Source organism: Pseudopodoces humilis, chromosome 30, assembly GCF_049639895.1.
Source record: "Pseudopodoces humilis isolate 2021_Gansu_Grassland_sample_001 chromosome 30, ASM4963989v1, whole genome shotgun sequence".
In the NCBI taxonomy this organism is placed as follows: domain Eukaryota; kingdom Metazoa; phylum Chordata; class Aves; order Passeriformes; family Paridae; genus Pseudopodoces; species Pseudopodoces humilis.
The window spans coordinates 3,663,169-3,690,387 of NC_142229.1; the positions used below are offsets into that span (position 1 = coordinate 3,663,169).

General features: G+C 54.8%; 1 protein-coding gene across 1 annotated transcript; it reads left to right on the top strand.

Moving 5' to 3' along the window:
• NUDCD3 (NudC domain containing 3) lies at positions 1 to 26,806 on the top strand. Its single transcript, XM_005532897.3, has 6 exons — positions 1 to 254; positions 2,687 to 2,979; positions 16,232 to 16,364; positions 18,836 to 18,979; positions 24,991 to 25,179; positions 25,739 to 26,806. The coding sequence occupies exons 1-6, from the start codon at positions 63 to 65 to the stop codon at positions 25,847 to 25,849; spliced, it is 1,062 nt and encodes a 353-aa protein (XP_005532954.1). The 5' UTR covers positions 1 to 62; the 3' UTR covers positions 25,850 to 26,806.
• The last annotated feature ends 413 nt before the right edge of the window (positions 26,807 to 27,219 follow it).

Sequence of the window (27,219 nt, forward strand, 5' to 3'; positions counted from 1 at the left end):
GGTTCCGGGCGGACCGGAAGCGCGGCCGAACTCGTTGCCGTGACAGCGGTCCCTGGGCCGCCATGGAGGCCGCGCTCACTGACATGTACGACCAGGCGCTGCTGGGCATCCTGCAGCATGTCGGCAACGTGGAGGAATTCCTACGCATCCTCTTCGGCTTCCTCTACCGCAAGACCGACTTCTACCGGCTCCTCCTTCGCCCCGGGGACCGCTTGGGCTTCCCGCCCGGCGCGGCGCAGGCCATGGCCCTGCAGGTACCGGCGGGGCCCGGGGGGACGGCGCGGCCTGGCCTTGCTGGCGGCCGGCGCCGTCCCTGCCGCGGAGCCGAGCCGAACGGGCCGTGTCTCCCCGGCTGGGCGGTGTTCGTATTGGGCCGGCGGCGGGGTTAGGTCTGAGCAGAGTGGGGGGATGCGGGGCGGGGGTCGGGCGGCACAGCAGCCCGCGGGGCACCGGCGCTGCCTGGAGGAGCGCAGAGGAAGGCAGGAGAAGTCCTCTGAAGCGGGGGGAAGCGTCACCTTCGTAAGAAGATGAGGAGCCTCGGAGGCAGGCGGGGACTGCGAGATCCCGGTGGGAAGAGCCGGGTTGCGACGTCAGCTCGGAGCTTGGCACCGGGAGCACCGGGCCAGGGTGGTCTCAAGGAACTGCAGCCAGGAGCCGTGGGAGCAGACAGCTCAGAGAGAGGCAAGAGGCAGATAAGGACCCGGGAGTCATGGGGGGAGGCAAGTCTGGGCTCTCAGCGAGAGCTTGTGGCCGGCATTGTGCTCTCTATTGTGGTCTCTCTTCTGGACGGCAGGGAGCAAAAACCCTGACCTGCCTGGTTCGGTGTTGGAGCAGCTTTGACTTGGGGTCCTCTGGCCTGTTATTAATCTTCACTGGCAAGGAGGAAACGAGCTCGTAAAACTTAAGAGTGAGGTTTTTTTTAGGGTGTTTGCTCAGACTGAGTTTTCCTTCCCAGGTGCATCAGGCCTGGCGTGTCTCAGGTAGGGGGACAGGAGTCCTGCCCCTCCCTGCAGTGCCCCGTGGTACCCCATGGGGGTCCTCATTACTCCCAGGGGTAGCCCCTGTTGGCCTCTCTGGATTAGGCAGACCCCAGAGGGGGCTCAGGCTGCAGAGAAATGGCATGGAGCTCAAACTATTGAGCAGAAGAGCGGTGCTGACAGGGTTCCTGTCTGGTGTTGCCCCAGGACTTTCTGGGGCTGGGCACAAGGAAGGAGGTGCAGTGTTCTTGCTATGGGAAGGTGTTAGTCTGAGTGGCCTCATGGCTGCAACCAGAGGTACCCAGAGTGTGTGGATAGTGTGGAAGGGGTTCGTTCCTCCTCATCCTCGCTCAACTGCACTCCAAGGGACACAGTTCTGAGGTGTTGCTTTGTATGATCCATGCAGGGCTGGTACTCACCTCTCCCACATCCTTCCCTCTGCTCACTGCCTAGGGAGGAAAGCTGGGGTGAGCGGCACAAGCTTCTGTCCTGTTGTGTTTGTGCTGGCAGGAGCCCTCCCTGGGCCATGTTCTTTGTCCTGCACCTCCTGAACCCAGAGGAAGACTTGAATCAAGCAGGTGTGCCAGTCCACTGCTGGAAGCACTAGATCTGCCTCCAAAGTATTCCTGAGAATCGAAGGAGGGCTGTATTTGATGCTTGCACACTTTTTAGAACATGTTTACAGTGCCAAAGCCCTGGCACTTGGGTGGGAGAACTTGCAGCCCTTTCAGGAAGCAGATGCAGGTCTGAGTGGCCATCACCCCTTGCTGCAGATGCTGTTGTGGGCTTCACTTCCGACCTCCAGCCTGCGCTGGGGAGGCATGGCTGGAAGCCAGATGAGGGGTAGGATTACATCTCCTGGGATCACATCTTCTTGTGCACCTGATTATTTGGGCACAGGCAGTGCTAGGTCAATTGTCCTGCAACTTCTTCTGGGGCAGGTCATCCTGTTTGCCTGTTGGAGACTTTGAGTCTAGGCTTGCAAATGGTCAGTGGGTGAGCCCTGGAAGGCTCATGGGGTAAGGGGAGGCTCTCTTGGAGCCCACTCCCAGCCAAGAGCTGAATCTCACCACTCTGTTTTCCCTGGAGTAACCAGCCCTCTTCCCAGACTAGGGTGAGATTGGCTGTGTGAATACAATCCTAGAAGCAATTCCAAAATGCTTCCAGGGGTTTCTGAGATGTGCTTGACATGGCCATGGGACTTTTCGGTGAGTCACCAGCTGTTTTTGTTGGTGACTGAAGCAGCTCAGGGTAGGAACAGGACTAGTGCAACACCCAGCCTGCTGAACACATGGCTGGGAGCTCTTGCCAGGTTCTGGAGCAGGTTCTGGAACAGGTTCCGAAGTAGGTTCTAGATCACGTTCTAGAGCGGTTCTAGAGCGGGTTCTAGATCACGTTCTAGAGCGGTTCCAGAGCGGGTTCTAGATCATGTTCTAGAGCGGTTCTAGATCACGTTCTAGAGCGGGTTCTAGAGCGGTTCTAGATCACGTTCTAGAGCGGTTCTAGATCGGGTTCTAGAGCGGTTCTAGATCACGTTCTAGATCACGTTCTGGATTGTGTTCTAGAGCGGGTTCTCTGTATGTGGTGCAGAGAGAGGAAAGGCAGGAAGGAGTAGGTGCCCCAAGTGTGTGATGCTGCTCCTTTCCTTCTCTCAGCATCCCAGGCAGAGCTGGCAGTTCTGCTCACTCTGTTTGCTCTTTCTCTCCCAGGCATTCCGAGTGTTTGAACGGATGGCCAGGCAGGATGATGAGAAGAGGCACCGGGAGCTGGAGGCAAAGCTGAGGAAGAAGGCGGAGGAGGAGGAGGCAGCTGCAGCCGCTGAGAGGGTGAAGCTGTGCCCTGCAGCTCAGGAGATTGAGGTGGAGACAACGGAGCACATCCCAGCAGCAGATGCTGGGGAAGCTGCAGGCACACAGGAATCAGCTGCAGCCCAGGATGCCGCAGCCCCCTGCCCTGTGTCAGTGGAGCCTCCAGGGGCTGCTGCTCTAGCAGAGCTGCCCACGTAAGGGTCTCTTACTTTCTTCACACTCCTGGTGGGGGGAGGCAAAACCCTGGACAGAGTAACCACTGTTTGCTGCACAGCCCTTTTTGGGTTTTGACCTTCCTCTGCAGACTCAGACCCTCAGGAGGTTATGAGGATTTCCCTTGCAGCCTTCCAAGGCCAGAGGCATTGTTTAACTCCCCACAGGAGGGCAGCAGTTGCCCTGTGGGTGATTCAGGGTTTCCCACATTGCTCTGAGCAGGGGAGGTGGCATATCCTGTACATTGCCCCACAAAGCTGGGCTGGGCAATATGGTTTCTCCACAAACTGGTTATGGTGTACACTGTCCCTTTTCTGGCACTTGCTAAGGCTCACCTGGAAGTCCTGGCACCAGTCTGTGACCTTTTTGTTAGTGATGGACTCCCTGGCACGCTTGGAGACATCCCAGCAGCCATCTGGGAGCAGACATGGATACCTGCAATACCTGCAAGTTGGTGCTGGCAGGCCTGGCCGTGGTGGTTTGGAGCCCTCTAGAGGTTTCTGGCCCAGCCCTTGGCTCAGAGCAGGGCCAGCTTTGAAGACAAAACAAGTGCTGCAGAATTTTCTCTTTAGCCAGGCTTGGTGGCTTTCCAGCAGTGCCAAGCAGCCTCCATTTGTGCAGAAATGTCCTTGTGTCAAAGTCCTTCCATAGCTTCTGGAACATTTCCAGTCTGACTCAACTGAGCAGCAAGATGTGAACTCCGGAGGGCCAGCATGGCCTCTCTGGACTACGTACCTGAGTGCAGGTCATGTTCAGGGTTCACTCATCCTTCCCTGGCATCACTTTGACCCTGAGGCAAATTAGAGCTGGCCAACCCTTAATCAGGGACTCATGCCCTACTGAGGTTTAGACTCCTGTGTTTCTTTGCTGACCAAGCCAGGGGGTGATGCTGTGAGCTGGCTGTGCAGACTCCATCTCTCCTCCCCTCCGTGGTGTGTTCTGTGGTCAGACCCCATGTGATGGCTGCGTGGACCTTCTCCGACCGCCATAATGGTCCTGGCCATATGGTGAGGAGGGAAGCTTGGGCTGGTGATTCCTATCCTTCCAGCCAGGTTTGGATATGTCATTGGAAAGAGCAAGCTGCCAGAAAGAAGTGGACCACAGGTAAAACCCCAGAACCTGTAAGGACTGGGATGGCTAATGCCCCTGAGGGGCAGAGACAATTCAGAGCTTAGACTTTGGGGCTGTCAACCTTTGGCATGTGGAAGGGACAGTCTGAGGACCAAAATCTTGGGAACAGTGGAATGATAGGTGGCAGGAGTGGAGAGAGGTTTGGCTCTTCCCCCAGGGGATGGTTGAGCACTCAAACAGGCTCCTTGGTCCTGGCTTTAAGGCTGCCAGAGCTCAAGGAGCTTTTGTACAAATGGTAGGTTTGTTGAGGTTGTCCTATGCAAGGCCAGGAGCTGGACTCAGTTGGGTGCCTTCCAGCTCAGGATATTCCATGATTCTGTTATTCTAGGACACTGGAGTCAGGTTCTGCAGCCTTGGCTGGCGGCTGTGTTGGAGAAGAGCCTGAGCTCTGGCTGTGTTGGGGCAGAGCCTTAGAGTGGCCTCCATTGGGGGAGGGGGAAAGGGAACCAGCAAGGTGTCTGGTGAGTCACATGGTCCTGTGGGAGGAGGAGAAAGGACTTAAGTGTAACATAAGATGTACATCCCACGGGATAAAAATAAGCCAGAAGTCAAAAATTAAATCACCTACAATGCCTGTGCTGGAGCTCTCCTGGTAAAGGAGGATTCTCCCTGGGGCTGCCAGTCTGACATGGATTCCTGGGCAAAATTAGCAAGTCAAAAAAAGCTCTGCCAGAGTGCACAGCAGAGGCCTGGATGTGTCCAGCCCAGCTTTCTTCTTCCCAGTGGAAAAGAGAGGGAGAGTTTGCAGGCCCAGTGAAGCCGTGAGCAGAGGGAGCTGGACTGGGCTGAGTGCCAGTTGCTTGTGTCCCTATGCAGGCTGCATTTGCTGTGGTTTGCCCAGTGAAGTTTCACCTCAGGACTTTGGTTGTGGGACAGCAGCTGGTGTGAGGTGAGTTCAGCTGCCTGAAAATAAATGTCAGGGCTGCAGGAAGGAAACTGGAGGGATCAGGAAGGAAGGCGAGGGCTCATGTGGGAGCAGGATGGGTCTGACAACGAGTGTGGTGGAACCAAGAGGGATAGTTTCTGCTGTGTGTGGTGAGGGCCTGGTTAAAACTCAACCCTCACATGTGCCACCCTCTGAGTGCATCCTGGCATCACTGGAGAGTGGCCCCTGTTAGGCCTCAGTGCTGACACTCAGATGCTATTTTGCAGCCTGAAGCTGTGGCATTGAACACCCAGCCCTGCGTGGCAGTTCTCCCCTGGGTGCTGCCATGAAAAGAAGGTGCCTTCTGCTGAATATAGCTGCCACTGCAACTTCTGCCCTCCCCAATGGGCTCTTCTCCCTATTCTCTCTGCTCCCACCACCCCATACTCACTGATGGGGTGGAACACCTGCAGCCCCCTTGGTGCCTGCCCAGTTTAAACACGTGGTGGGTGAAACCAGATGCAGGAGGCCCCATCCTAGTCCCAGGAGTCTGGTGGTTTCCAGGCCAGGAGAATGGGGTGTCTGCGGGCATGAAGTAGGACAGAGGAACCCACGGGTTTGTCACGGGGCTGTAGTTAGTTTCGGTGCCTCTGGGGGGCACTGGAGCCCCCGGAAAGGCAGTGGGGGCCGGGCGGATACCCCCCGACAGACTAGTAATAATTTAACCAACTGCTTAATTCTCCACAGCCCCTTCCTTCTGAGCAAAACCTAGAGCTACCAGCCTGGGTATGAGGGGCGCATGAGTTAATGCGCAGCTCTGGCAGCAGGAATGCAGAAAAGAGCTTAAACAAAAATATTTTCCATCTCCCTTCCTTCCCCCCGCCTCTCCAGCCGCTGGTGAAGAAAACCACTGCCACCAGAATCTATATAAAAACTTGCTCATTCTGTCAACCTGACAGCTCTGGAAATGTAGGGCAGGTACCATCCCAGATCTGCCAGCTCCCATCAGAGCCTCATGCTGCGCCTGGATGCTGGGGTGCTGGTTGAGAAGTACATCTTACGAAGTACAGTGAGATGGTAGCAGCTTTTTCAGGGTCGATCCAGATGAATCAAGCCAGTTTTGCAGGTGTGGAGGTTTTCAGGGCTCAGTTTGGGGCTTGGCCAGGTCTTCCCAAGTCCCTCACCTTCCCCACTTGTGAAAGGCAGGTGAATCAATTCCTCTTTGCTGCCCTGTAAATACACTGAGGACTGAGGTGTCTTTGAGGTGACACTTGTGCTAGGAGCTATGCCACAGAAGAAGCCAGGCTCCTCTTGCAGCTGTCCCAAGTGTTCCAACCATCCTTCCCCAGCTGTTGCAGCTCTTGCTGTCCCTGCCTTGCCAGGAGGGTAGCAGGGCACAGCCCTCCTCATACCTCACCATGGGGCTGCTCTTCCTGGCATTGCAACTGCACAGTCCCAGCTCTGGCTCTTCCCCCATCTGCTCCCAGAAGCCATCCTTGCCTGAGCTCAGCTCCTAATTTTGAACACCTCTGCTGCCCAGCACCCTCCCCTTCCCCCAGCTTGGATTCCATCCTGCATATATTTGCCACACAGCATTTAAAATAGAGCTTGGCAGCCCACGTGTGGCACTGCGCAGCCCGGCCTGTGCTTGTGCTTTATGACTTTGGTTCCTGGCTTCCCTCTGCTCCTTGCTTTTTCCCAGTATAAATGGGGGAGGAAGCTCTGTCACCCTGTCCTGTGAGTCCCTTCTCTTACTCCATGTATGGGCAAGAGGTTGTGGCAGGAGACTGGGGCGGGCAGTCCTGGAAGCCTGTGCATGATGGTGACTGCCTCACCTTCATGTTTCTCCATCCAGCTTTTGTGTCTCTCCCAGGTGCTTGCTCCTACCAGGTGTGCTCAGGATGGGGCAGCTCTGGTCTGTACCTTAGAGGTCATCTAAGCAGGTGAGGTCTCTGAGAGGAGGAATTTTGGGTGTGGACAGAACAGCCAGGGCTGGAAGCAGGGCCACTGGGAAACGGAACACTGTGCCGGTGGGCCCAGGAGGATATGCAAGTGCCTCATTCCTGAGGAAGCCTTTGGCTGCTGCTGGGTGATCTGGCACAGTAACATGCAGAGCAGAATGAAACCCTGGGGTCTCAGTGGCCTCAGCCGTTCACCTTCTGCGGTGTGGGGAGGGAAGAGGCAGTTAGAAGAGTGGGCTGAGTTTAGGAGGGGGCTCTTCATGGCTCCCCACTTTGTGAACACCTTCAGGTGTTCTGGAGTCTGTGGCTGGGAAAGGACTCCACTCACCCTATGCACACAGTGCTATTGTGTCAAGGAAGGGGGCAAATAGGCTGCTGCTGAGCAACAGAGTCCTGGCCACCCTGACTGCCTCAGTCACCTGGTCCAGATGAGCCCCGCCAAGGGCTGGTCTTTTTGGCATTGCTCTGCTATCCCTGGGAGTGGGTGCTGGGCCTCACCAGTGACCTACAAAAATCTCTGGTATACTCCCTGGCTTGGTGGCTGGTGAGAAGCAGAGTAGAATTGAACTGAAATGCATTAATCTTGTGAGCTGACTCCTAACATTCCCGCTCTCTCCCGAGACCCACCACTCCCATTCCCAGACCCCCTGGCGACCTGGAGTTAACCCTTTGTGAGACACACTGGGAGGATCCCTGGGATGATACAGCAGTGCTCTGGGAAATTTCCATGAGGTGCCTGTATGAATCTAACTCGACTTAGCAACGGCTTGGCTTTGCTGGAAGCCCAGATGGCATTTTGTTGTGAGGTGCCTGCAGGATGGGCTTCCTGGCATGGCTGGATCCTCCTTGGGGTGCCGGGGGCAGGAATTTCACTACTGGCCACCCTTTGTGGGGGAGCAGGGCTGTGAAGAGTAGCTGTTGCTGCACACTGCTAACATGAGGCCAGTTTTGTTTGACTCAGAGACTGCATTGTTTCAAGCTTTCTCCTCTCAAGCCTTTTCCATTCAGAAGGGAGGGGAACCCATAGGTGCTCAGCAGTTTTGTCTGGGACTGTCCAGACCAGAAGCCAGTTAAACTGGTTTCCTTCCCCACTGCCCCTATGGACTTTCCTGATGAGCTCACCTCAGAGTCCGTGCTGTTCTTCCAGCCTGACCTAGAAAGGAGCTGATCTTGATCCATATTTAAGGAGAATCTGCCCTGGTTCCGATTCCTCTTATGCATGTGGGGCTGTTGTGCACAGGGAATTCCTCCAGCATGGCCAAGGCCTGTCACGAGCAGGAGTCAGACAGAGCTCGGGGAATGGCCTGACCTGATACAGCCGAGCTCCATCTGGCCCCGTATCCTGTCTCCATCAGCAGCAGATGCTGGGGGAAGAAGAGAAGAACAGAATGATCAGTGCAGTGATACTTTCTCTGTGCTTTCATCCTGCCCTGATACATAGTGGCTCAGCAACTTTCTAAACACTTGGTCCTTCAGCCCTTTGGGGGGATTATTTTCCTTTTTCTTTCTGAATTTCAGCCCTCCCATGCTTGAGGGCTCTGCAACAGCATCCTGCAGCAGGTCCCTGCTGTGCATCACTGCTATGTGTGGCTGTTTTCTCCATGCGGGTAAAGAGGCATTGAGTGGGTCCCCAGTCCCCTTCTCTGCCTTCTGTGGGGTTCTTCTATCACGTCAATTTTCCCCTTTCAGTCTGTTTTTGGGCAGAAGAGTCATCATTTCCATACTTGTTTCTCACTTGAGCATCCTTGTGCTCCTGGTCGTGCATGATTCTCCAGTGTTCTGAGGGCCATCCCCATGCTTGTGTGTGGACCCGTTGGTGTTCTCTTCCTCCTACCCTGTTTCTTTTCTCCTTCGCTGTCCTGCTTTTGCTGTGAGGCCAGGAAATCCTCTTCCAGACACATGGTACCTCTCACCGTAAAGTGACATCACTCCAATCCCTTTTTCTCCCTTCCCAGCTCTCCCGAACACTGACAGCTCTTTCAGGTGTGAGCAAGAGCTGCACAGAAGCTCTATGTTGATGAGACCTACTGCTGACACACCCCAATGTGTCCTTGGCTCCTTATGTGGCACCAAGGCTTTGGGTCCTCAGGGTCTGCAGCACTGCACTTGTGGTGCTGTTGTGTTTGGTTTCTGGGAGGAATGTATCCAGGTAATACTGAGGGAAGCAGGGAAATGTAACTTAAGTTGTCTTCGATAAGTGGAGTCTTTTTTGCAATGGAGACAAGCCATTCCTGCTGGGAGAATTAATTTAATCCATATGCCTTCTCCCATTGTGGTGGGAACTCAGGAAGCATCCTTTCAAAGAGCTGAAACACTTGAGCTGAGGGTGAAATCCTTTAGCCCTTTCTGGTGCAGCCCTTGTCACTCAAGCCTTTTGCAGATGATGAGGAACAGTCAGGGTCCAGTTTTCCAGTGTTCTCGTGGAGAACCAGGCCCCTCTGGTTAGGTAGCTAAGATCAGCAGCAGAGTGCCAGTTTCCCTGTGTAGTGCTGAACTGCTAAGGCTTTTGGTTGCCCTACCAAGGTGTACTGAGCTCCAAAATTAGGTCCTGGGACCAAAAATAACTAAATTAAAACCTATAAATTTTTGTCTCAACAAGCAGAAAATCCCAGAGCTGCAAACCAAGGGACAGCATGTGCCCAATTCTTAGGTAAAAAAACAATCACTGTTTGTTTGGTTTAATATTGCAGCGTTCACCAAAAGGGGCCTAATGTGGAAAACTACCTGGATTGGGCTAGGTTGTGTTGGTGGTGCAGGGGTCTGAGAGGCCACCTTGTCATCTATTCCCACAGCTCAATCCCACTGACTTCCTTTGGCCTTGTCCCCCTTTCTCAGGGGAGCCTGGTTGGCTGCGTGTAGATCTCTCTCTTAGGAGATCTCTGAAGTCCAAGGTTGTATAAGCACTGTGCAAGCAATAAAGATCCCAGGGGTCTTTTCCAGACAGTAGCATGTCCTGCTGTCCTTGACCTAAATATCCCGGCAGTAGTGAAATTTAGCCCCCTGGTGCTGGCACTCCAACACTCTTCTGCAAGCTAGTGGTGGCATTTCAACTTGCCTAATGTCAGTAAGTTGGTGCTGTTGAATAACTGTAAATAACTCAGGACACAAAAGGGAAGGCTAAAAGCTCTCCTGAAGTGAGCGAGCTTGGGAAAGTGTAAGGCTCTCCCCCAGCAGGGAGAAGGGCAGAGCATCTTGGTGGGGCTGGTGGGGGCTCCAGATGCAGAGGAGGTGGGTGGATTTGTTGGTTGGCTGCTGAGTAGAGCAGCAAAGACATCGTGTGGGTGGTGCCTTGGGCACCTGGTACCCAGGAGCCTTGATCCCTTCCCACTGCATCACCTGGGCTTGGTGACACAGTGGGATCTCAGGGAATGTGTCTTGATGGGCTTGATTTTTGGTTGTTGGTCCCATCCTGGTGGTAAGTTGAAGCTCTGAGGCTTCCTGGAGGTGAGGTGACCTTTGGAAGTACAGGTCATATGAGGAGCAGCTGAGGGAGCTGGAGAGGCTTAACCTGCAGAAAAGGAGGCTGGGGGGGACCTTCTCACTCTTGACAATTCTCTGACAGGAGGGTGGAGCCAGGTGGGAATCTGGCTTTGCTCCTAGAGAACAAGGGACAGGACAAAAGGCAACAGTGTCAAGTTGTGCTCAGGGAGGTTTAGGTTGGATATGGGGAAGATTCCTTTATGGAAATGGCTGCCCAGCCCTGGCACAGGCTTCTCAGGGCAATGATGGAGTACTCATCCCTGGAGGGATTTAACAAATGTGTAGATTTGGCACTCACATGAGTGAGTGGTGCCCTTGAGAGTGCTCGGGACACAGTTGGACTTGATGGTCTCAGAGGGTTTTTCCAACTGAAATAATTCCATGATTCCATGATCCTTGTAAGGCTGATGGTGGGCACTTCAGGCTTGAGCCTGGGCTGCACTTCCTGCCTGGGATGTGCCTCGGGTTTCAGAGTGAGGGTGAAGGCACTGGCTTGCATTTTTGACTTTTTGTTTTTGAGAGCAGGACCACCAAGCTGCACAGTGCAGGAGGTGTGTGCTCAGGACCCCACGGATAATGGGCTATGGGGAACTGTTGACAGACTTCTGCCCACTTTGGGGGTGAAGAAGACTTTCCAAAACTGAATTTAGGTTGTTCTCCAGCAAACCAAACACACCTAGGCTGGAGGAAATCCTGAGGATTAGGAGAGCCCTGGACCACTGCTGTGCTCAGGGCTGGAGCTTGCTGCCAGCCAAGGAGTGTTGGAGAGGATCGGGATGGATCAGAGTGGATCCTGAGGCTTATTGACTGCAGTGCAACTTGAACTGTAAAGGAAGGGATTTGGCGTTCAGCTTGCTAAATGCTGTGCCAGAGCCCTCATTAGTTGAAGTGCTTCTACAAAGAAGCCTTTGTGGAGCCCTTGATGCCTTCTAGACCCCAGCAAAGGTCTGGGAGCCACAGTCTACATTTTCCTACCACAGTGCTTCCCAGGCAGAACCCAGAGACAGAAAGTGCAACTGTCCTGATGTTTTGATGCCAAAAGATGTTAAATCTGGAGGTGGGGGGGAGGCTCCTTTGCAGCTTGCTTGCAGAAAGAGCAGAAAGCTGGGATTTTCCATGCACGCAACCCCTGCAGTTTTGGGAATGCAGCCTTTTGATGAGGTTAAACCTCTGGCTTCCCTACCTGTTGCTACAGCACCCACAGTGGAACCCTGAGAAGCAGTGGGCACATATTACCCTCTTCAAAATCATCTTAGAAGCTGTTTTTTTGGTTTTGTTTTTTTTTTAGCTTTTGCTGTTGTTCAGCTTAAGCTGAAGCTTGGTAGCTTTTTGGGGTACACAGACCTTCCAGTGTCTTGAGGCACTTTGGGTTATCATCTGGAGGGCTAGTAGGAAATCTGTATTCCAGTAAATGTATTCTGTTGCATGTGCTGATGTCTTAGGGTGAGCATGGCCTTTCTGCAGCGATACAGAATGGGCTCTGCCATCCCCCCACACCCTGCCTGCCTAGCTGGCATTTCTCTATGGTTTCTGCCCTGGTGGGCATGCTGCCCCTTTAATGCTGACAGGGTAGGGTGCAGGTGTGGTGCAAGGTACTTCCCTAGGGGGGAGCAGGGGTTTGTGGTAGTGTGAAGACCTGGAGGCTGCCAGGGGTCTGATGGGCCACCCTAGGTGGGTGACCCAAGTGTTGCCATGGTAGGAGGATGGTGGCTGCTGACGTGGTGCTGGTTCCCAGCAGCCCTGTGGGAATAGTTTCAGGGGGACAGACTGTGAGCTGCTCTTCTAATCTTTCCTCAATATCTCCACATCTGGCCTGACATGTTTTCCTTAAAGCTGCCTAAATAATTCACCTTGACTAGTAGCAAACAGCAATGTCAGCTCCGGAGGAGGCTTTCTGGGAATGCCAGTGACGTGAGGATGTCTGCTGTATAGGCCACTGAGCCATGGCATCCTTGACTGCTAGATCCAGGTATCCTGGACTTCCCTTCCTGAGAGGACAGGGATCCTGCCTTAGGAAGCTGAACTACTCCAGGTTGAGAGGATCACTTTCATTGAGTTCTTCTCAAAATCCTTGGAATTTTTTCCTTCTTCTTAGGGTAAAAAAAGAGGTCCATTTGGTTTAATGCCATATCAGTTCCCTCCCATGACACTTTCCCACTTCTGCCCCTCATGTGTCTTTTCCTCAACTTTTGCATGCTTGCACCAAAACTCCTCAGTGAAGAGGAACTTGGTGAGCTGCCCTGCTTCTTCTCAGCTCAAACAACCAGATTCTTTGGTGTGTTTGGTTCCTGCTCTTTGTTGGTGTCCAACACTGTGTTCACAGAGTTGGTGCTGCAGCTGTTCAGCTCTAAGGACAGGAATGTGTTCAGCTGACTGTCCGCAGAGCAAGGATTGCTGTTGCCATTTCCACATTGCTCAGCTCATCGTGCAACACCAACCCACGGAGCTGGGAATCCCGGAGTAAGAAATGCCCAGAAATCTGTGTATGGGGCTTAACATACAGCTCAATCTTCCGACATCCAGCATTCCCACCAGGGACGACACTGCTGCCTCTCAGGGGGTCTTGGTCCCCTTATGCTGCTGCTCAGGGTCTCACCCCATGTGTAGGGAGTGGCTCCAGTCCCAGTGACAGTGCAGCCGTGCTGCGCCATGTGGCTCTGAGGAGTGGGAAACAGATCGGCTGCTTCTCCACGGTGCATTGTTAAAGGTTTCACCTCCCCCAAAATGACACATTGCGAGCAAAAATAGAACAAGACAGAACACATAGACCCACCCCCACCATCCCCACCACCCGGCAGCCAAGTGCACGCAGTGCCAAACCCTTGGGTTTAAAAGCTGGTGTTTTGTCACCCTCCCTCTCCTCAGTCCTGCCACCACCTGCCCCAGCCCAGCAGGCATTCAGTCCGATGAGTGACCGTCGCACCAGGAGCAGTTGTACTGCTGGGACAATCACCACCCAGCCCACACTGTGTGCTGGATCTGGCCTCCCTCTTCACTTGGTGGCTCTGGGGATGGGAGCAGGAACTGTGGTGTTGGTGTAGGAGGTTCTCTCGCCCCCTGCACAGTGGTGCTCTTGAGACAACATGACGGATGCCTTTGGCCAGGAGAGCCACCTCCAGCGTGGCAGCATGGCTTGGCCCAGCATACTGTGAGCCAGAGCTGTCTCCTGTGAACGGTGAGGGAAGCTGCCTCCCAGCCAAGGAGCAGGGTCCAGTCCTGGATGTGCCTGTTCTTCTCCTGAGGAAGAAAAGGCACATCCAGGACAGACCTGGTGGCTTTGTGACAGCAACTGATTGTTGTATTTATCCATGCTGAGGCTGTGTGGCATTTGCAGCTGGCGTCTCACCATGTGTGCCTTTGTACCAGTGGATTTCTCCCATCTTTGATGATCTGCATCTGGTCTCGTGAGCCTTGGCTGGGCATAGGCCCATTGCTTCCTCCTCCTGCTCCCTTTTGACTTTTTCCCAGGAGAGGTCCGGAGGGGAGCAGCCCAGGGGAAACGGACATTTGATGGTTCTTGTCTGGTTCTTTCGTGATTTTGGGGAGCCACAGACACTTGGAAGGGCAACTTCCAGCTTCCCTCAGGTGCCTTGCTGGCAGGTTTGAGAGGCGCCAGGTTGGGCTCTGCCTTGGCCAGCATGGCCACTGAGCCAGGAAGTTGGGCTTCTCATGGAGGGAGGCTAGAGAGAACTGAAGGGTGGTGCAGGTAGGACTGTGGGGTGTCAAAACCCCCTCCATGCTGCTGCCCGTGAAGGTCACAGAAGAACAGAAAGTGGCCCACACTGCTTAGAAGGAAACCCTCTCTTAGGAGGAAAAAAACCCAGCTGAGTTTAAAATGTGTCAGATTTGTCCTCTGGTTCACTGTGTGGACTTGTGGCCAACTTGGGGTGGAGGGCAGGAGTACTGTGAAGCTGTGCTGTACCTGGGCAGACCCCACAGCATGGGTAAACATCCTGTGAGGGCATTTAACCAGCCAACACAGGCTACACACAGACCCTCTTCCCTGCCAGGGGCTGGTGCAGGGTGGTCTCTGAGACAGTTGTGCCTTGAGAGCCAAGTTGGGTGCTGCCACTGGGTTTCCTAGGTGGGAAACATGAGACAATACCTGGAGACATGCCACTGCCTTTCAGCATGTTTGCTTCCCATGGGGGTGAGTGTGGGGCCCTGAAGACCCTTTCACCACAGCCCCTGGTTGCCTGCATCATTCGGCTTCTCGCCCTCCAGCCTGTTTGACTCCTACAATCCGGGGGTGGTTGGGAAGCGACAGCTGGAGCCAACAAACCAGCCCAGTGCGCGCTGCCATGCCAACCCTGTTTCCATGGCAATGGGCACCCAATGGGCGACTGCCAGGCAAGGCCAAGATGCCCGAAAAATGATGTGATGCCCCCTGAAATAGCCAGCTGAGGCTGGGAGCCTGTGAATGCCACTAGTCCCAGTAGTGCCTTCAGTGCCTGGGAGCAGATCAGAGCCACCCCAGTCCACAGGTGTAACAGGGCAGGTGAAACCCTTGGTGCACCCGGCAAAATCACAGAGAAAAAAAATGGGGAGGTGTGCACAGCCACATTGACAGCCCCCTCTGACTGTCTTACAGCCTAATTTAATTTAAATAGATGGCTCTTACATAACCCTCAGGGCACTGTGCTGCTGGAGCCAACTGCACCCCATACTGGGGAGGGGCCCCCACAGTGAGGGTGCCAGGTAGGCAGTGGGGTACAGGAAGATAGGCTCCCCAGGGTTGTCTGTGCCCTGGGGCTGCTCTTCACCAGCCCTCCCTTTACATAAGTCCCTGAGCCCCATGTTTATCCAGCTCCACAGTGAAGCCTAGGTGGGTATCAAAACATTTTAAAATAACTCTGCCTTTTGTTAGCCCCACAGCTATCTTTAGAAGAGATTAGATTTTATTTGAAAGCCCTCTCTGTGAGGGTTCAGTGGGATAGATCCCCAGCTCAGCAGTTTAAAGGTATATAGGTGTGGTGATCTCCTTTCTTTGCTGGAAACACTGTATTAATTATTGCTTATTGATCTGATAAACCCCATCTTAACCCTGCAGCCATCTCCTCAGCTTTTTTGAGATTTCCACAGCTGGAAGGGGCAGTGTTGTGCTCAGTGTTGCTCATGATTCGCTTATCCAGGCGCCCTGGGATGGCTCTTGAGGCATCCTGGTCCCCAGCTCCATCACCTCCAAGTAAACAATTGTCCTGGTCATAACAGTTGATGGTTTTCCCAAACATTAAAATCAGGGTGAGGAGAACCAGTGCTGTGTTTTCATGGTGAGCTCAGGTCACAACCATAGGCTGGCACCTCTGCAGCCGTGGCAGTGGCTTGGGGAACAGCTCACACCCAGCACGTGCCAGTGTCCCTGCTCCAGCCATGATGGGAAGTGGAAGGAAGGAGGAGCTCTGTACTGGAGCGGAGGTGTCCAGGAAAGTACCCTGGGCCCACTGGGGGCCAACTCTGCACCTTTTGGGCAGTCAAACCATCATGTGTCTAATCGGTTGTCTTTTCAGCAGCCTGACTGCTGCTGCAGCAGACTGGGGAGAGGGGAATATAAGTCACCCACAACGGGCAGGGTCCCTTGGTCCTGTGGCTGCTTTCTTGTTGGACTTGTTCCCTTCCACAGAGCCAGCAGTGAGGGAGAGACTGGGCAGGAGCCCAGCCTTGGAGATGCTGTAGGAGGGCCAAGCAGGGGCTATGCCCTCCCTTTTGGTTTCTTGCGTCCTTTTCTCAGGCTTCCTGCTCTCTCTAGGCTTTGATCTCTCTGACATTTAACATGTCATCCCTTTCTCCCACAACCAGGAGACAGGAGCAGTTCCAGACCAACCCTGACAGCTACAATGGAGCTGTGCGAGAGAATTACACCTGGTCCCAAGACTACAGTGACCTGGAAATTAAAGTGCCCGTGCCCAAGCACATTGTCAAAGGCAAACAGGTAAAGTGGTGTTAGTGGAGTCTCTTTAGCATTTCCCTTTCCATTGGGATGTGCAGCTTTCCTGGGAAACTCTGTTTGGAGCAGCAAGACTCCTTGTCTGAAGGACCAGGATGTGGTTGTGCCTTATTTTCCAGTGTGAGTATGGTGGGGACTCAGATCACAGCCTGTCCATGTTCCTGTTGTGTTGCAGTGTCCTCTCCATCTCAGCTAGGTTCCCTGGCACTGCCTCACCCTTTCTGCGCTGCTTCTTTCTGCTTCCACTACCTGCACAGTCACACGTATGCTTCGGAGCCTGGCTGGGGATGGATGCCCTTCCTCACTTGTTCCTCTGGCTCTGAGTGTCTTCTGCCTTCTGTTTGGAAGCAGGAGCTGCTGGAACGGCTCATCTGGCACCGGGGAGCTGGATCAGGCACAGCCCCTGTGTGGCTTGACCTGCTCTAGATGGAAGGGAGCTGGCCTAGGGTGGAGTCTGAGGGCCAGCCCCTCCTCCTGGCTGGCTGCTTGCACAGAGATGTCTCTTCTCTCTCTTTGGCTCAGGAGGGAACTTCCCTGTTCTGCTTGTGGTCACGTTGTTTTTCCTGCACCACTTCTGTTCCCTCCTGGTAAGGGACCCAGAAGGAGTGTGCCCAGGGCTGGCCTTAGTCAGACCTAGAAGTTTGAACTCTTTCCCAAGTGCTGCCCTTCCTTCTGTATTTTTCCATTTGGGAAGCCTGTGCTCCCCCACCTCCTGCTCTCCTTTGCTTCCAGGGTGGCTGAAAGGAGCACGCTGGAGTTTGTCACTGGCTTCAGCCTACACAGCTCCTCAGCATGCCAAGGAATGTCACTGGCAGCAGCAGCAGCAACAGCCTGGGCCAGAGGGGTGAGGGGGCACATGGCTGCCTCAAGCACAGCAGGGCACTAGGAAGATGCATTTCTCCCAGCGGGTCTCTCTAAAACAAGTCCAGGCTGTTTCTTGAAAGGATTCTGGGGTGTCCAGATGGATATTCCGTATATGGATAATCCTGCAGCCGGGGACCTGAGCAGATGGTGGTAGTGGAGGGCAGAGCCTCATCCCCGTGCCTGGTCTCTGCAGTAAGGTGTCAGCACTGGGTTGGAGGGAGCTGCTCCATTTAGGGAGTACCTCCTCTGGAGGTATTTTCATCCCAGGGCAGCCGATCCTGTAGAGGCTGTCCACAGCCACATGCTGGGTGACAGCCTGTTGTCCTGTCCCATCCTCACATGTCTTCCCATATCCCTTGTGAGCACGGTTCTGCTCCCAGCCATCGCACTGGAGCTCAGTCCCATGTCACCCTGTGCTGTGTATGCTGGGCCTCCTCTGCTCCTGCTGGAGTACACAGCAGGTTTGGGGGCTGTACCCGGGTGACATCAGTCAGACACAGCCGCGGTGCCCTCCCTGACTGGAGCAGCTCTGCCTGTCTTCTGCCTGTGTGGAGCTAGTGAGCTGCTGGAAATCTCCTAGGTAATGGATAATGTAATAACATTTCAAATGAGATCTGCAGAGCAGGAGGAAGATCTGGGGGAACTCTGGGAGAGAATGCAGGCAAATCTCACTGCAGTCTCCTCCTCTCGGGCCGGTGCTGGGGGCCACAATCCTGCCCCTTCCCAGCCAGGTCCTCCCTACATCCCCTGGCTTGGCGTGGGCTCTTCTGGCAGCAGCACAGGGCTAGAGGGGACAAGAGAGAACATATGGTCTCTACAGAGACCAAGGGTACTGCGTGCCTCTCACAGCCTGCCTCTGTCTCCCCAGGGGACAGCCATGTCACCTGCATGGCAGGTCGGAGCAGGGTTCCCCATATGGCTGCTGTGGGCGGGAACTGGCCCCGTTCCTGGGGACGGAGCTGCCCCTGTAGCAGGGAGCCGGGAAAGCGTGCTGCAGCATTCCTCCTGCACGAGGCCACTCCTCACACACCCAATGGGAGGCCTGGGCTGATCCCAGTGCTGGCTTCAGCAGTGGAAGCAGAGCCAAGGAGCATGCTTTCAGCATGGTGCAGCGAAGAGGGGATGACCTGCTGCAGCCCTAGTGTAGGAACTCCCAAATTGCCCCTGTTCAGCTCTCAGGATGACACAGACTCATGCCCAGCTTGTCACAGTGACAGACAGGCACACCCCTAAAGAGCTCTCTCACAGCAAGTAGGTGCCCAACCTTTGAATACTTTTGGAGGCCTGTAGCATTACTGATCTTCTTTGAGGGGAAACTGAGGCACAGTGTAGAACCAGCTGCCTTGAATCCTTCAAGGGTCCCCCCCACTGCTGGGCTGTACTGCTTTTCCTTCCCTGAAGAGGTTCCCTCTCTCCTCCAAACTGTCACTGTTTGCTATGAGAAAACAGTGGGATTCCCACCCTGCTGGTACAGGCAGGGCTGGAAGCTCTTCTCCCTCTCATCCCCTGCAAGTGCACTTGACCCCAAATCCCAGCTTGCACAGTGAGATGGCAATCAGGAGCCTTCCAGATTATTGTCTCTTTGTTTCCAGGTGTCTGTGGATATCAGCAGTGGTGCAATTCGTGTAGCAGTGCTGGAGGGAAGCAACCAACACGTCCTCATGGAAGGGAAACTCACCCACAAGATCAATATGGAGAGTTCCCTGTGGAGCCTAGAGCCTGGGAAGTGTGTTTTGGTAAGGGTGGTCTACACCATCTGTGTCTCATTGGCTCGCAGCTCTGCCACACTTGACCTAGGAAACTGGAGCAGCTGAAAGTCTGAGCCAGCTCTGGATGTGTCTGGCTTTGCCTGTCCAACATCTGGCTCATGCTGCCCTTGCCTGTGCCTTGCCTCCTACTTCTGAGTTGCCTGTCAGGGTGCCAGCTGGGCAGCACGACTGTCAGGCTTGGCAAAGGGGTCCTCAGCTCCAGCTGACAGCCATTACTTGGGGGTGGTCATTGTCCTCAATGCCAGCATGGGGCCCTGCACTGCAGTGCTGGTCCTGCACACCTGGCCTTGCTGACTCTGCCTTCTGATTCTCCTGGCCCCACTCTGACCTCAGCATCTTGGCAGGTGCCTGTTGCCCACCATTCCTTTCTGTCCTGTCGTGGGATTCCTACTTGCCCTGTGTGATGTGGACACTGTGGCTCCTCTGCTTTCAGTGGGCCTGTGGTTTGCTGTGTGCCTGTTGTCCCAAATCACCTGTCGAGGTGGTCTTAGGGCTGGTGATGCCCAGCTGTGTATTACTGGTGGGTTCCCAGCCCCAAGCCTCATTTCTGATGTGCTCCAGATGTTCAGGCTAAGGGTGTGAGTTCAGCTGTGTTCATAGCTGGAGCTGTTGCAGGAGTTCTGCCCATCACCCTGGGATCTTGAGTGTCAAACAGTTTCCAAAGTTTATATGCCAGTTTGGGGGCCAGGATTGTGCTAGGAGCAGGATTTTGCTACCTGTGACCATCTTTGCCCTATCCTTTTCCACCTTTCCAGGGTAGTTTCCAGGGGAGTTTCATGAGTCCCAAGGCTATTCTGAGATCCAGGAAGGGACACATGCTGTCCCTGGGAGGGAGGGAGCTGGATCCAACCCTGTGGCACGAAGGTGGCAACAGATAAGCACCCAAATCCAAGCCCTCACAGTGGAAAATGGAGTGGGAATGTGCTGCCAGAGTCAGGAATCCTGTGGATGGTGTGTAGGGAGGCTGCACAGTGCCACTCGACCACTGCTGATCTGCAGGGATGTACCTCAAGTGACAGGCTGGTGCCAAAAGGGTGAGTGAGGGCCCTGCAAGGGAGAGGAGCTTCTCTGATGCTGCTAGGCCATTGAAGGGATATGGTACTGACATCCTTAACCTGCATTTTGTAAATATTCATAAACATCTTGAAAATTAGCTTATCTGGGGCAAAGAAACAATCCTGGAAAGACATAAACCCACTGAAGAGCAGGCGGCCCAATGAGTGGCTGCTCCACGGTATGGATGGAAGTCTGGAAGTCCCTGGTGGGTGTTCCCAGCATCAGCAAGGGAGGCAGTGTCTCTCCAATACCTGTCAGAGGCCAGGAATGGCGCAGGTGGAGCAACACTCAGTGTCTCCTGGAGTGGCCACGGGCAGTGTGGGGAGTGGGCCCATCACCCATAACCCCAGAGCTGGGTCTTGCCTCGAATAGCACGAGCTTAGGCTTGTGAGGATCTCCAGCTGGCTGCCAACATATTGATGGTGGGATGAGATCTCGCTTGAAGAATTGTAAGGTAACTGGAGCAGAGTGAGTAATTCTCGCCCAAGAGCATCTCCTTTTTCCATGCGCTGAGTAGCCAGGAGTGGTTTGCGCCTCCTCCCGATTCATTCATCAGGGGACACCCACCCATGTGGGAATGCATTGCTTCATTCAGTGCCTGGATGGGACCATTGTGGTTCATTTGGAGCTTATGGGGCATATGGACCCTTTCTGTGCCCCAGTTTGTGCATCACTCTGTGTGAGCTCCAAATGCAGCAGTTGGGCTGTCTCCCTCCTGCAAGGTGCTGCAAGGTGCTGCAAGGTGCTGCAAGGTGCTGCAAGGTGCTGCAAGGTGCTGCCTGGCTTCCCTGTGGGACCCAGGGATGGCGTTCCCTGGCAGGGTGTGGATGTAGTCAAAACTGAACTCACCCAGTGCCAGCACTGGGGTTGTCCGAGGAGATCCTGCCTGCCTTGGGGACTGCTTGGGGCACTTTAGTGGCCCTGTCCAAGCTGCGTGTTCATGGTCTGTGAATTGAGGTGATCCCTGCATCAGAACCCAGTCTTGGCACCAAGGAGGTGGAATCTCTCATGTGTGGTCCTGCTTGTCTGAAAAGGTCTCAGTTCTGTGCAGAGAGGCTGTTGAGTCCCTTGTCCTCTTGCAGGACATGTCAGGGATCATCAAAATCCCCAGATTCTTCAGGAGGCTGCTGTTACAGTGTTTTCGCTGTCCTCAGCCTCCCTGGCCTCCTCCCGGCTCCCTTCTGGGATTGCCATTCATGGGCGCGCCATGATCAGACTCCCTTCTCCTCCAGCTCTTATCCTGGGAAAATTATTTTGCCTTACAACCCATCCTAGTTCTGCTTCCTCCATATTCATGTATCCTCTTCATTATGTCACTCACACTCCAGCAGCCCCAGAACTCCCTTCACCAGGATTCAGAGACCACTCTGCCTTTCCTCTTCTGCTCCATGGAGCTCTCCCAGCTAGAGCCCAGCCTGACACCAACATGTTTCTCATCTCATCCTTTGGCACACCTGTGTGCATGGCAGCAGAATCCAGCTGGCATTGTTCCACAGTGGAGTGCTCTGCCGACATGGGGTGGCAGCCTGTCCATACTTCCTGCTTGGGATTTTGTCCCAGGATCGTTCCCCTGCCTGTGGCGTGCCACACAGTACCCTGGTCCTGGGTGTCATCCCTGTGCTTTCCCTTCTCCGTCACACCCGCTTGCTTGTTGAAAGCGAGATTAAAATAACCTCGCTGTTTTTAGCAATTCCCACTGGGTGTTGTGCACAACTCCTTTTGGTATTATTTTCATTGTGGAGGATTTTTCTCCCATTCCTTCTCTTTTTCTCTTCCTCTCAGCTTTTGTTTTCCACACTTGGGCTTTTGTCAGCAGGTCCTTCCTTGAACGTTTTATTACAGTTTGACGTGTCATCCTGTGAGCCGTGGGGCTGAGGAGAGACAATTCAGTGGTGCTCAGCCTTGCCCTTCCTTTGCTGCTGAGAACAGCATTGCTGCCTCCTCTGTCCCCCTAAACACCTCCAATGGCTTTTGAGGTGACGTTGGCTGCTGTGGTTCCAACAGGAAAGCAGGCAGGAGGAGGTTGTCTTCCCAAGACCTACTTACACCCCTTGGCAGCATCTCTCCAGGTTTGACGAGGTATTTGGCATCACAGAGGAAACCTTGTGCTACTGCGAAGCCCAGCACCGACAATGAGGGGTTGTGACCTTCCCAGTAGGGTGTGGAGATGGGACATGACATAGTGTCCATGCTGGTGATGCCTGTTACCTGCTGGAGGGTTTCTCCTGCTGAGTGTCCCATTGTTCCCGCAGCAATCCTCCTTGCAGTCCATCATTACCCTGGTGCTTTTCCAAGGAACAGCCCATCCTGTCGTGGCTGAGAGCTCGTATCTTGGACACTGGCTGTGGGAAGTGAGTGCTTCAGCATGAGGACACTGCCAGCTTCAGATACAGCATTGGGGTATGCCTCCTGCAAGCCTCCCTCTCCTCAGGCCACTGTTGCAGAGGCTGTTCCTGCTTCCCTGTGGATCCCAAAAGACTCCTCTGGGCTTTTACCCCATTGGCACCCACCAAGCAGAGCCAAAATCTGGCTGAGGGCACAGGCACACCTCAGGGCCCTCATCCTTACACAGTGGCTCTCAGCATGTCTGAGGCCCTGGGGTGCCAGCCAGAGCTGTTGGCTGGAAAACTGAGCAGCAGTGTCAACTGCAAGCAAAGCTTTGCTTTGTCTCAAAGTGAGAAACACAATCAGGTTGGGGTTTGTCCTTGTGGAAGAAGCCATACTCCCTCCTAGAGCCCTCCAGTTTCTGGAACTCTCCCCAGCGGTGCCCACAGCCTTGGGGGGGCCTGTCAGCTGAGTGCCAGTCTCTTCCATGGGCAGGTGAGTGGGTGAGGACTGGCATGTGTGGGGAATCACCCAGAGACCTGCCATGGTCTCTCAACTCTCCCTTGCCTCCACCTTTGGGCACCCAAAGTGCTTGTGGGAGGAACCAGCTGCATCTCCATCACCACTGGCTCTCATAACTCAGACACTCAGCCAAGCAGGGGCTGAATCCACAGAGGACATTGGCAGAATTGTCTAGGAAAATTGCCTGTATCTGTGTCCCCCATCCTGGAGGTGGGACCTGTCTTGCCAAGTCCTCCAGCACCGCCCTGAACCACGAAACCACAAACTCACTGGAATAGAGTGACCTTTGCCCTGACCCATGGGCATTTCATTTTAGAAACTGGGGCTCACTTGGAGTGAGTCTCATTTGGACAGCTATCCTGCTGGAATTAAGAGGGATGAACAGATCACCCCAGGCTGCAGAGGTGTGCAGATGGTGGCAGGGTGCCAGCAAAGGACAGGGGTTTGGTAGGGAAGGGAGTAGGATGGATTTCCATCCTAGATGCTTCAGGATGGGTTTTCCATCCCCCAGTGCTCTGGGATGGAGTTAGGGTGATGCTTGATCTCCTCCAACACACCCCAATGCCAGCAGGCTGGCCCTGGTAGGGGTATCCCAAGCCATGCATGCTTCACAGCAATGCCATGTGAGCATGGCTTGGAGCCCTCACTAGGGAAGCTCACACCTTGGCATCAGCGCCATGGGGGCATCCTTCGTGTTCCAAACCTGAGGAGCCTGAAGGGTGCTCCTGCTGCAAGTGTGGGACACTCAGGGCTGCTGCCCCTCCACTTAGCTCTCTGTCTCAGGGTGACGTTCTGGGAGCTCCACCACTCCCCCACCTGCCCACCCAGGGTTGGGAAGCCCAGGAGCAAACCCTCAGTGGCTCTCCCTTCCCTCCAAAGTGGAACTGTGCAATTAAAAAGAGAACAAGCATGTCTGTCTAGCTGGAAAAACTAACGCCTTCCCCAAGCTGGAATATTTTACCGGCTCTGCTCTCCCAGAAGGATTAAACCTCAGCCACCCCCTCCTGTATTAATTGGTTCCTTTTCTTCACACCACAGAGAAGTTTGGCTTTGTAACAGGAATGGCTGTCCGTGTTCTCCCCTCTGGAGCTATTGAGCTTCCAGGGAGGTTTGAGCAAATTGTATTGTCTGCCTTTATTGATGATTTTGCAGAGGCCGACGAATGCCATAAATCTGCCCTGCTGCTGGGATTAGTGCTAAAATAACATGGGAGGAAGCAGCCCACTCTTCCTCGAAAAACTAAAAGCAAGTTGGAGTTCCTGTTGCAGGATGCCCCATGCTGGCCCCAGCACAGCCCTGCTGGCCAGCCAGCTCTATTCAAGGCACTGCCATCAGGGATGCCTGTGCCTACAGCTGGTGGCCTTTCCCAGTGAGGATGTTGGCTGGAGCGAGGGGATATCCCCTCTTCTTGTCCATCCCTCTGGGGCTGCTGCTGAGCTGCAGTGCCACAGGAAGCAGGTGCTGGCAGTCAGGGGTGGCACAGAGCAGCAGGTGATATCCTTGCCTCCTTTGCCACCCATGCTGCCACCGCCCACTGAACCAGTGTCAGGGGAGCTGAGGCCAAGGTTCCTTCTAGGTTTCTTCCTAGGTTCCTTCTAGGTTAGGGAAAGGCAAGATGGCTGCATTACCACACCAGAAACCTTGGCCCTACACTCCACCGGACACAGCCTTCTCATCTGACAGTGCTGGGCTCTGTCACTGCTGGTGTGTCAGCCATGCAGCCCCAAGCCAGTGTCACCTCTAGGCAGGCACTGCTGGGGGACACTGCTCCTGACTTTGAGCTGTAGTGCAGGCTGAGATTTCATCCCCAGGGCCTGATCTGGGGCTGTGGGGGCCCACAGCAGGGTTGTGCAAAGCCTTTGGCTGCTGAGGGAGAGAGGCACAAGCATCCCTCCCCCTCTGCCAGCTGTGAGGCTGGATCAGTATGAGCTTGACTTCCACTCGTGGGCAAGCCCCAGCTGCTGACAGCCGAGCTCTGCATCTCTCCCGTGGAGCTGTGAGGTGGGCAGGTGTACCACGTTCTGGGCAGGAGAGAGGCTCCTCTCCCCATTCACTGACCCACACCTTGTCCTCAGATCAACCTGAACAAGGGGGACGAGTACTGGTGGAATGCCATCCTAGAGGGCGAGGAGCAAATCGACATTGACAAGATCAACAAAGAGCGCTCCATGGCCACTGTGGACGAGGAGGAGCACGCTGTGCTTGACCGCCTCACCTTTGACTACCACCAGAAGCTGCAGGGCAAGCCCCAGAGCCATGAGCTGGTAGGTGCTGGCTACCCTGTGCTACCGGCTCAGCCTGGCCCTCCCACCTGCCCTTCAAGGGTCCCATCCCCAGGAAAAGGGGCCCCATGGCTCTGCTCCATCTCAGAGCTTCTCTTCACAGTGTCCCCCCACATTAACATTTGGGGGCTCTGAGCAATCTTTTGCCATGCACTCCTGTCTTCCCTTTCCTGGCACCTTGGCAAGTGCCTGTAAGCCCAGACCCCCTGTACCAGGAATGGGCCCCACATCCCTGCAGCTCTCTGCCAAGCTGGCCCTGCTCAGGGCTGGACCCACATGGTCTGCCAGGAGCTGCCTGGTGCTGCCTTGGGTGCTGTCTGCCCTTTCCCAGGCAGCAAGGGGGAGCACAGAAGTGGTGTGTGCCCTTGGCAATGACTACTGCCAGCCAGGGAGGAGGGGGACTGCTTCCCACATCCCTTCCCACGGGTCAGGTGGCCATGCAGACCCAACGCCTGTGGGATGAGCTGCAGGGGAGAGCAAAGGGTGTGGGGAACACTGTGGTGTCACCCCAGGCTTACGGAAGCCTGCGGCCTCTTTACAGAAGGTGCATGAGATGTTAAAGAAGGGCTGGGACACCGAGGGCTCGCCATTCCGTGGCCAGAAATTCGACCCCTCCATGTTCAACATCTCCCCTGGCGCCGTCCAGTTTTGACAGTGGCAAAAACAACTGAAAAATAAAGCAGGGAGAGGAGACCTCCCCACCCCTGGATGCCCACCAGGACCCTCACACCCAGTGCCAGTGCCCAGGACTCACTGATCCACGCTGCCAACACCCATCCATGCTGTGTGGGGAAGCCTGAGGAAGCGGGCAGATTTACATCCTGTCACCACAGCAACCTGGGCACCAGGACCCCTCTTCTCCCTTCCCCTCCCTTCCCCTCCCCTTGCGCTGCCGACGCTCCATGTTTTTCTGGAATAGAGGGAGCACGCTGGGTCAAGTTGGGTGATGTAATTATGTTTTTTAGTGGATGAGGATACTGCTTTTGGGGTTTCTGGGGATGTGGAGCCCTCCCTATCCTGGTATACTGGGCAGCTTTGCCCCTCGCAGGTGGAGATGGGTGCTGGCTATGGGCAGTGGGGATGGGGAAGCCTGCCTCTGCCTGCCTCTGCCAGCACCCTTCCCACCTGGCATCCCCAAATCCTCTCGCCAACCCCACTCCAGGGTATCCCAAGGGGGTTGTGCTGCCCCTGGCCTCCACCCAGCCCCAGGGGAAGCTTCCTCCTGGCTTCCCCCTCCTTCACCTCGAAGGAGGGTTGTCAGGACACCCAGGAGTGGGCAGAGACCACAGCCATCCCCTAAGGTTTGCTCCCCCTTCATCAGGGAGCAGCAGGGGTGCTCCCCACGGCACTGGCGTTTGGGGAGGGCTACAGGCCCACCCCTCGTAGCCAGCAGCTGCGCAGGAGCCTGAGAAATATACGGGTTTCTCTGGCATGGTACTTGGGGGTCTGAGAGTGGGGACTGCCTAGGAGAGTAGGCTCCACCTAGGCTCAGCCTGGCTCTCACAGCTTCCTACCAGCCCTCCACCCTGGGGTGTGTGGGCTGGGGGTCCCCGGCCATCGCCTTGTCCAGTTCCCCACCCCCAGTTTGCAATAAACACGTCTCACCGTGGGGCCTGTGAGTGATTCGGTGCCACCCCTGGGGAGATGAGTGTGCCCAATTCTCCACCTTCATCTTGCTTATGGGACAAGGGCAGGGACACCCAGGCAGGGTGCCTGGGGTGTCTTGTCTGCCAGCACGGGCTGCAGACGCAAGGGTGGACGTTGGGGTAGATACGGGATTCCTGGGGAGACTAGAATTTGAGGGTCCTTCAGGGTGTGGATATTGGATTCCTGGAGGTGGAGGGAGTGAATTTTGAGATCCCTGGGAGGGGCTAGATAAAGAATACTGCGAGGAGGGCTGGATTTATGGGTTACTCGGGCGCGGGGATGTTGAAATGTGGAACCCCGGGGGGGGCTGGATTTTGGAGTCCTTGTGGGGTGATATGAGATCCCTGGGGAGAAGTGCTGGGTTTTTGTGTCCTT

Coding starts and splice junctions, on each gene's coding strand:
- NUDCD3 (XM_005532897.3), top strand. CDS start 63: ATGGAGGCCGCGCTCACTGACATGTACGACCAGGCGCTGCTGGGCATC. Junction 255..2,686: donor CGCAGGCCATGGCCCTGCAG/GTACCGGCGGGG, acceptor TTTCTCTCCCAG/GCATTCCGAGTGTTTGAACG. Junction 25,180..25,738: donor AGCCCCAGAGCCATGAGCTG/GTAGGTGCTGGC, acceptor GCCTCTTTACAG/AAGGTGCATGAGATGTTAAA.